The sequence below is a fragment of the Primulina huaijiensis genome, chromosome 8 (assembly GCF_012295235.1).
Source record: "Primulina huaijiensis isolate GDHJ02 chromosome 8, ASM1229523v2, whole genome shotgun sequence".
In the NCBI taxonomy this organism is placed as follows: Eukaryota; Viridiplantae; Streptophyta; class Magnoliopsida; order Lamiales; family Gesneriaceae; genus Primulina; species Primulina huaijiensis.
In genome coordinates, this window is record NC_133313.1 from 21,250,433 (window position 1) to 21,259,927 (window position 9,495).

The following is a 9,495-nucleotide window of genomic DNA, read 5'->3' on the forward strand; positions in this document are numbered from 1 at the left end:
TTCAAATGACTTATAAATTAAGGGCAAGTTATTTAATGAATGCAGTAAAGATTGATTAACTTTACTAAACTATGTAATGTAACAGCCGTATTAATTGAATTACAAAAGTGCCACTATACATAACGATCTATTTCATCTCAAATGTCGAAAACCAAATTCTTGCAGGAGAACTAAAATGGTTTCTTCGAGAAAGGTACTAATTTGCCTTTTAGTTGTTCTTTCTTTCTCCACCCTTTCGCTTTCACAAACCAATGGACAAAAAACGAAGCCAAGCAAAGATTCCATCCCTGCATTGAAACCACCCACGCTTCTAAAATCATTTATAGAGATGAACATGGATACAATGTTGGGCTCGGAGTCGGAATCGGATTATGATCCCATTCCACCCTCAGATTCAAAATCGTCCATGCCACCAAGTTCTGGATCAGCCTCGGCTCCACAATCAACCACTCATTCAAAAGCATCCATGTCACCATCACCAAGCTCTGAATCAGACGATGGTCTTACACCAAACTCTAAACCAAAACCATCATCTGAACCAGACTCTGAATCAGAACCGCCCACAGAACCAGATGATGGTCCTGCACCAAGCTCTAATCCAAAACCATCTCCTACACCAAGCTCTGAACCAGACTCTGAAACAGAACATCCCACAGAATCAGACAATGGTTTTGCACCAAGCTCTAAACCAAAACCATCCCCTTCACCAAGCTCGAAAGCAGAACCGCCCACAAAACCAGATAATGGTCCTGCACCAAGCTTTGAACCAGACTCATCCCCTACACCTAGCTCTAAACCAAAACCAGCCCCTGAACCAAGTTCTGCACCTACTGAATCAGACAATAATCCGAATTCAACCACAGGACCAACCCCTGAACCAAAACCAACAGACCCAGCCCTCAATCCAAAACAAGGCTCAAAATCACCCCCTCAGCCAACACCCTCCGAACCAACTACAAAATCCGCATTTCCATATCAAACCGTCAACAATTTCTGTCTCTACAAACGACTCAGTGTGAATCGGATATTCTGTCTCAAGGTGCTCAAGAAACCGAAAGCTGCCAATGCAACTGCGGATGACTATACTCCCCTATTACAAGTAGCTATACAGGCAACAACGCGCCATGTTATCAAAACCTTAAAATACCTCATCACACTGTATAAAGACAAGAAGGCGGATCCGGCTGTGAAACCATCCATTAAAGAATGTGTGATAGCTTATCAAGAAATAGCAGAATACATCAAATTTGTGTTAGCAGACGCCAGCCAAGAATCGGCCATTGCAGGATTAGATGGTCAAGTGATCGTACAAGATATAAATCGTTGTGTTATGGCCATGCCAAAGAGCAAAAATACGGAGATTGGTGAAATGAATAAGATTGCTAGGAATTATGCTACACTCCTGGGTGACATTGCCGATAATCCCTGAAGGGGGGAAAATTGAACAAGAGACATGATAATGAGAATTCATGGTCAAGTTTATGAGTTTAGAGTAATTAATATCTCATAGAAAAACGGATGTTCATGATCAAGTCAGTGAGATACACACTCTTATTTTTATCTTAAAAGTATACATGTCTGAAGAGTTTATTAATGTTCGTAGTGTGTGAATTGGTTACAACAACCACGACCTTCTCGAATTGCGCTTATTTTAACCACCCATTTCCAAATTTTCCCAATAAAATTCAGTAATTACATATAAAATAACACACTCATAATCGTACGGGTAAATAACATGGATACTGAAGGACTGCACAAGTCAACCAAACTAAAGGAGTAACCGGTGTAATTTACCCTTGTTTGTTTTAAATAGAAGTACTTGTCCTTCCGTTGCTCAACAAAACACCGCACAAAAGAGTTCAATAGCAGGGTGGTGAAAAAACACTTCAGATGATGCACAGGCCGTTATCCATAGAGGAATATCAATGTTCTTTATCCTTTTTGCGTTGAAAATGAACAACTTAATCAGACAACACAATATTCAAGAAAAATTACTATATCGGAGATCCCTTAAATTAGTTGGGCCGCTGCCATAGATTTGATGATGTTGAGGCATTGGTTTGATTGCTTCATAAAGGTCATTTACACCCACTCCTGCCTGCCATGGTGTTCCACGAGATGCCGAATCCTACCATTTGGTAAGAGTTCTTGTTTCTTAACTTCTGCACGTTTTGTGCTATGCTTCACTTTAAATCTTGGCAATGGCCTATTTTGCTCTTCCATGCTAGTTGAAATATCTGGTGAGTCCTCATCAAGAAACTCATCGGCGACATCTCCATCTTCATCTATTCTCAGGTGCTTTGCATACCAATTCAAGCCCTGAGCAATTAGGATTACAGACCAATATAAAACGCACATATTAAACAAGTCACAAACCATAAGCATAATCAATCCAGAGGAAAAAAATAAATAAATTGGACGAAAACTAGATAAGGCAAACAATTTGTGCATCCATATAAACAGTGTTCTAAAAATCAGCCTAGGCGCGGTGCTAGCCAACCGCACAGAAAAAGTGCTAGTCGCCAATCGGCCAGCCAAGGTGGTCTTCGGCTGCGGAAAATTATATTTTTTTGGGCTTCTTTTCAAAAGTTTTTTGAGCCTTTAATTTAAATTAAAAACCCAATTTAAAAAAAATGAAAAGTGACCATAAACCAAAGTCCAACAAAAATATGATTTGTTGGCTTGCCCTAACACACCAAACTTCATTTTATTATGAAGTTACCGTGGAATCGCCTAGCTGGTCTAACGCCCGACTAGCTTCTAACGAATTTTAGAACATTGGATATAAATAAGAAAATTTGATATGAACTTTGGTCATACACCTCTAACCAGCAGTATATTCTGTTAAAAGACTACTTGTGGGATACAGGGCAATATAGGTAGCTCTTCAAATTAATGGAGATTTTATTTAGCCAAAATTAAAAACAAAAGAACAATAAATATAAAATCTCCGTGATCTACATATCCAGGTTACTGATATTGGACATAATTTAAAGACCACTATGCAGATTAACACATTTCTGTCTGCGCATTCTGATGGCACCCTAGATTTTCTAGCTCAAAAACGTCTAAAGGCTTGATATCATGCATTTCCTAGGTAGTCCACGTGTGAAATACATATTAAGCAGAATGACATCCACACATTAAAAATTAACATTAGCACGCAGCATGTCATGTTTAGCACTCATTAAAAATTAACCTCTAGATTAATTCGAGGATACAATCCAATCAAGAGTGACTGAAACTAAATTTTTGCTATTGCTACCAAGAAATCGAAGGTAACATACAAAAATGTGTTACCGCGAAAATAATACAGCATGCCAGCTGTGAATATAATAAGAGCCTTGGCCTCTTGGCCAGCATCCCTTAAAATCAATCCTTTTCAAGCTGTCCTACACTTTAATCTTGATTGTTGAGAAACTATACTATTTTTTAAGTAATGAAAATCCACATATTGTCTCTATTCTAAAATGACCATTACATAACATAGAATGAAAGTCGACATCTCAGAATCTAAACTGTGAAACGAATATTACTGTTTAGCTTCTGAACCACAAAAAAAACTTTCTTAAGACAACTTTCACATGACAAAGCTGGTTGACAGAAGAATACAAGGTATTTTCAAGTAATTTCAATTTTATTCATATTTATTATTTAAAACTTCAGGCTCTCCTTAAATTAGCACCCTTTTCCTTTGGTCTACACATGCAAAGCAAATTGTAGTTCTGGCCTTTGTCTTAAGATTCGGGAGAATAATGATTTCCTATATTTCATACAAATATCTCATAAAGCACCTATACCCTCTTCCAAAAATTATCTACAGTCTGCAACTGCCAATTATTTAAAGTCATCAACACTGCCGAAGACAAAAAAACAACTCTATTTAGTGGAATTTACATAAATGAGAAATAAATCAAAGCATTTTCAGAAATCAAACAGGAAATTTAAGTCATATGTGCCAACATGACAAGCCCTGCTGGAACCGTACCAAGTAAAAAAAAAACACAAGTTATTCGGCAAGGTATACACTTTTTAAACCAGCCAACTCCGCAGGTGATTATTTATCTCTGGAACATGACATTATGCAATACGAAACTCACAGAAGCTAATGGATTCTGAGCATCGTAAACAATTAGCGATCAGAAAATCATCATATCTCATATACATCGAATCACACGATGTGCACATTGTCTTAAAGAACAGAAGACTACATACACAGGAAAATCAGACCTTTAAGAGCAGACTAGCTATCAAATCTCCAATAATAAAAATACAGGATACAATCCAACCGATTCAACTTGGACGAACTTTGACACAAACACATTATCACAAATCAGATTCATAAATAGGGGAAAAAAACAAACAAAAGAACCTGAAGTCCACCGTCTCCTTCGGGGCAAGGTACAAGAAGGGGAGGCAGTGGAGCCCGCTCCACGGGGAATTGAACTGGTACACCGAAGCCTTTACGGGGAAGATGATGAGCTGCTGGAAATTCAGAAGCCACCGGTGAAGATCCCGATGCAAAGCTTGCGCCAGCAACGGCCCCGTGATGTTGTTCCTCGTCTTTCCCAGAGCCAAAAATCCATTTTTTGAAAGTCTTCATCCTCTCCCGATTAGGTATAGAAAATGCACATTTACATACAACCCAGAAATTTGGTCGCACAAATTGACTGAGAAAATAGGATTTCAGAAATTGAGGAGAGCAAAAACACAGCAGGCTGCGAGGTTTGTAGTGAGGATTGGGAAACTGCGAGGAATGGAGAAAGATGAACGAACTATCACCAAAAAGTCTTCATATCATCGTATGATAAATTCAGGCTTTCGATTATATTTCATCATTTCTATTTAATTTTCGCCTTTACTGGATCATTAATTGAACATGAGGCCCAATATGAAACCTATCGGGCTTCCTGATACTACTTTCACTTGGGCTGGCCTGTAAATTCTTCTTTTGATACCTTCATAAGAAAACCAACACTACATTAACATTCGTTTTTATTTGTTTTCAATATCTACTTTTCACTCACACTTATATTAATTTAATTTAAATAATATGCAAATTTCGAATCAAATGAACTATGTAAAGTCTTTTAAATATTTCATTGCTTGATAAGTTTGATGAAGAAGAGAAATTTAATGGAGACCTGTAATTTACGCGAATTACATATGTGCGATCAAGTATACATACGACGTGAGTTGGTCGATGATACCATATGGATAGTACCTCGATTTTTAATTAAGACATTTCAATAAGAGTAGGTCTCTTATGAAACGGTATCACGAATCTTTATCTGTGAGATGAGTCAACCCTACCGATATTCACAATAAAAAGTAATACTCTTATCATAAAAAGAAATACTTTTTCATGGATGACCCAAATAAGATATATGTCTCACAAAATACGACCTGTGAGACCGTCTCATACAAGTTTTTGTCATTCGATAATATGGGTCTATGAGATTTAATTACATTTCGGTTGAGTATAATATAACAATATAATAATCTCACCCAAATCCCAAATTACCTTATGTTGTGCATGTGATTTCATATTATCATGTTTTATGCTTATAGTATGCAAATCTAATGTCTCGGATTGACACTCTTATTTCCTCCTTAGCGCCCAAAGTTGTGCATCATCCTTATTAAAGATATCGGACTACAATCAAAATTTGACAACATAGTGTATCAAAAATCGTAACAAAGGTAAACACAAAGCCAAAAATGCAGTTTTTTTCTATCATAAGCAATGAAATCATATGCTCCACTTTGTGCAATGTTTCTGTTAAGCAAATATATGTGGTATGACAGAGATTACATCCCAAACAATTAAAATTAAAGGTCAATTATATCTTATATATTTTTGTACATAATAGGAAATATTGCACAAAGTGGAGTAGATGATTTTCATATACCCAAAACATGATCATTATTGTTTAAAAAAAAAAAAAATCAAATTCTCCTTTAGATTGATGAAATATTCATATTTGAAAAAACAGTTATCATCTATTTCAAAAATAAAATTTATTTTTTCTTCCCAAATGAACCCTTAAGTTTCATGGAAGATCTAGAAGATTTAAAATTTGATCATGAGATTATAGTATTTTGATGACTAATTTTTTTATTACACAACTATTATAGTTCCTTTTTATAGTAATTTTAACGTCCGTAATTTCTTAATAAAATAGAGTAGAATTTTTTAAAAATATCGAAACATGATGACATAAATATGCATTCAAGATATAAAGAAAATCTGCAACCTTTTCTTTGAAATAAAGCATTTTAAAAAATTCTGCACATAAATTTTTAAAAATAATGCATCTAAATAAATGACCGACGATTTCGATTGTGAATAAATCTAGCAAGCGGACTAGGTCAAGTTATAGTATTTGGAGATGAGTTCAGGTATCGTACTCACAGAGATTGATGTTTAATTACTAGAATATGAATTATTTTTCCTAATTTAGGCTAATAAAGTTCAAATGATGGGAGATAGATAAATCAAAACTAAATTAAACAATTTAAATAAATTAATTAAAGCAAAAAAATCCAAATTATTAAATTAGACGAAAATTCAAATTATTTAAAAACGACTAAGGCGAACAACGGTACCGAGACAACTTATAATCTACATATCAAATTCATATTCAATAAATTAATTATTTAATTCATGACGAAATTCTCAAAATTATTTATTAAATGATTCCTCGAATTAATAAACCTAATTAAATCTAACGGTCCAATTATTTCTAACTGAATTTAATTAGATTCAACCACATTATATCGCTGTGAAATTCAAGTTTTTCAATCTAAAGTCGCACACTGAAACCGAATACTATTTCTAGTCGGTTTACCATGTGTTTATTGATGTATGAAGCAAATATTAATCTATCGCCTTCCTGTTTTAGATTAACCAACAAATATTCTATTTAATTGACCATATTAAAAGAACACGTGATAAACGACATCAATCAATGAATAAAAATAAATATAAATAATTGAATCAAACTCAAAACATCAAAAATAATTTGTCTCGGTCCTATCGTGGATTTAGTCTATAAAAATCTACTCCATAAATTCAAAATAAACGTGCAAATCCGTGTTTAAGTTCAATGAAGAAAACATAGTTAAGAAAGAGTGAAAAGAATTCTCAGTGATTTGGCGTGTGTTGAGGAATTCCTCCAGCTTTTGTCTTCTGGCTTCCTCCCTTCTTTTCCTTCTTCCGCGCTGGTGCTACTTCACAATTGCTTTCTGTTATGCCCTTCCTCTCCTGCACTTTTCTTCTTTTTCTGCTGTTACGGCTGCTTCCTTATTCTGTACGCTTCTGCCCTCTTTTATTCTTTTTAATGGGCCTCCTCCTTGTATTCTTTTTAAGCTCATCTCCACTTAAACCTTATAGATAAGGATATTGTAGATTTTATTTTAAAATATCAGGCTTTATCTTGATCAAGATCTCCATAGATTTTTCCAAAACTTCAATAATATCAAGATATAAAAATATTTTATTTCCTTTCTTTTAGTATTTTTTCTTTGAAGTCTTGTAAATTCATATTTTATTCCAAATTTAATCATTTTCTTCTTTTATTCAAATTTACAATTATTAATTCAATTAAGCACATAAATTGGGATAAAAAGTCTAGATAAGCACCAATAAAATCCTTAAAAATCTATATAAGATTTGAGCTTATCAATAAACATACATTTTTTTACTTAATATTGTTTGATAGCTAGGTGTGGCCTCATGGTCTATGGTAATTGTCCCACCACATTAACAATTTATTTATCTACTTTATTTGTTTAATTTAAATTTCATTTACAATAAAAAATAAAATCTATGTTTTTAAATTTTTTCATTTCAAATAGATACATTAAATTAAAAAATATTATATTTTAGGCAATTAGATGAATGCATATTACTATTTCAAAATGTTTGCATGAAGTTAAAAATAAATCAAACTCAGGAGAAGCTTGCAGCAATTGTTTGAGATCAGACAAATGAAAAACATGAACATAATATAAATTTCTCTTCAAAATTGGCAAAATATTGAAACTCATAACCGAGTCTAACCTAATATTAGATATTTGACATAAATGACCATATTATAGATGGTGTGCTGTCGTTGACCCACCAAACTTAAATTCCTACTCTCTATATATAATGAGTGTAATGGTGAGTAGGGTCGAATCCACAGGGAACGGGAGATGATTTCTTTCGAGTAAAATGCAAATAAAATAGGGATTTTTTTATATGAATTTAATAAAATGCTAAACTAAATTTAACATGCAAGAAGAAATAACTAATCAAGATGAATAACTAATGAAATGTAAATTAATATTACCAAGCTCGATTCAAGGGATTTTTACTATTCAATTATATCACTGTTCATCGGCTAACATATAATTTATTCATGCAGTTACAAGCAATTAACCTTAGAATGATAGGGATAGCCGCTAAAATTCTTGTGTTTTCCTAATTTAATTGACCAAACCCAGCATCCAGTCAAAACTTATTAATAATTAACTGGGCACGATAGCGTTCCATATTAATTAAAAATAGCATTTTCGTTTTGTGAAAACAGTTAATCCTAAATCTAACAATCGAGATAGCTGCAATTGATAGATCGAGTTTCGTTGATTTATTTAGATTAAATATATTATGATAGCACAACACACCTAATCTATCGCTACTCGTGTACCAATCGTTCATGACAATTACGGATCACTGAATTCATGGTTAGCAGTAGAAAATTATATATCAAATTAAATTGTCAGATTAATCGATATACAACTTTCATATAAATAAATCATAAATCAACAAATACTTGAACAAAACACGAATATTAAATTAAAGTGCAAAAAGCCTCACAGTGATAAATCGAAATAGTAACAATATCCCTTGAATCAAAAATAAAACTTAGCCTAAAGGTGTGGAAAGGAGGTGAGAAATTCTTGAGCCCTTTTCTTCTTCTCTCTTCTTGAGTTGTAGAGTGGTGATTGGTTTGATAATTTTTTTCTCTGCTGCCTTGTTGAACGTTTTTGTAGTGTAGGGAAGAAAGGAATTGTTTTCATTTTTGGGTCCAAAAAGGTATAAAAGCCCAAATATCTAAATTTAAACCTAATTACTAAAAAATAAAAGATATTAGAAAATATCCTACTAAGAATATAGAGTTTTGTTATGGAAAAAACTCTATCTTCTATTTATTCCTTGATATGAATATTCCTCAACTCTCACTAGGCAGCCGATGAGTAGTCATAAGGCGTGGTCACGCCTTATCCAAAAACATCTTCTGAATTTTTCTGCTCTACGTCTTACACTAAGATCAAATCGGCAACTTTAATTGTGATATAAAATCATCCTTTTTAGCCCAGATTTATCGCAAGAGCAGAAAACTTCCACCTACAATAAAATCACACAAAAATGTGTCAATTAAGCACGTTGGAAGTGGTAACAATGAGAGATATGACAACAATAAAATACAACTATTATGAGCCTATCAA

The 9,495-nt window shown here is 33.7% G+C and overlaps 2 protein-coding genes across 2 annotated transcripts; one reads left to right on the forward strand and one right to left on the reverse strand.

The window, feature by feature from the left end:
- The first annotated feature begins 90 nt into the window (after nt 1-90).
- Nucleotides 91-2,298, forward strand: LOC140982657 (uncharacterized). The gene has a single exon (XM_073449288.1). It carries the CDS (start codon nt 176-178, stop codon nt 1,427-1,429), a length of 1,254 nt encoding a protein of 417 aa, XP_073305389.1. The 5' UTR covers nt 91-175; the 3' UTR covers nt 1,430-2,298.
- Nucleotides 1,764-4,812, reverse strand: LOC140982659 (uncharacterized). The gene is made up of 2 exons (XM_073449291.1): nt 4,373-4,812; nt 1,764-2,319 (listed from the first exon to the last, which is right to left on the reverse strand). The coding sequence occupies exons 1-2, from the start codon at nt 4,601-4,603 to the stop codon at nt 2,083-2,085; spliced, it is 468 nt and encodes a 155-aa protein (XP_073305392.1). The 5' UTR covers nt 4,604-4,812; the 3' UTR covers nt 1,764-2,082.
- Nucleotides 4,813-9,495: the final 4,683 nt, after the last annotated feature.

Coding starts and splice junctions, on each gene's coding strand:
- LOC140982657 (XM_073449288.1), top strand. CDS start 176: ATGGTTTCTTCGAGAAAGGTACTAATTTGCCTTTTAGTTGTTCTTTCT.
- LOC140982659 (XM_073449291.1), bottom strand. CDS start 4,603: ATGAAGACTTTCAAAAAATGGATTTTTGGCTCTGGGAAAGACGAGGAA. Junction 2,320..4,372: donor AAGGAGACGGTGGACTTCAG/GTTCTTTTGTTT, acceptor CTAATTGCTCAG/GGCTTGAATTGGTATGCAAA.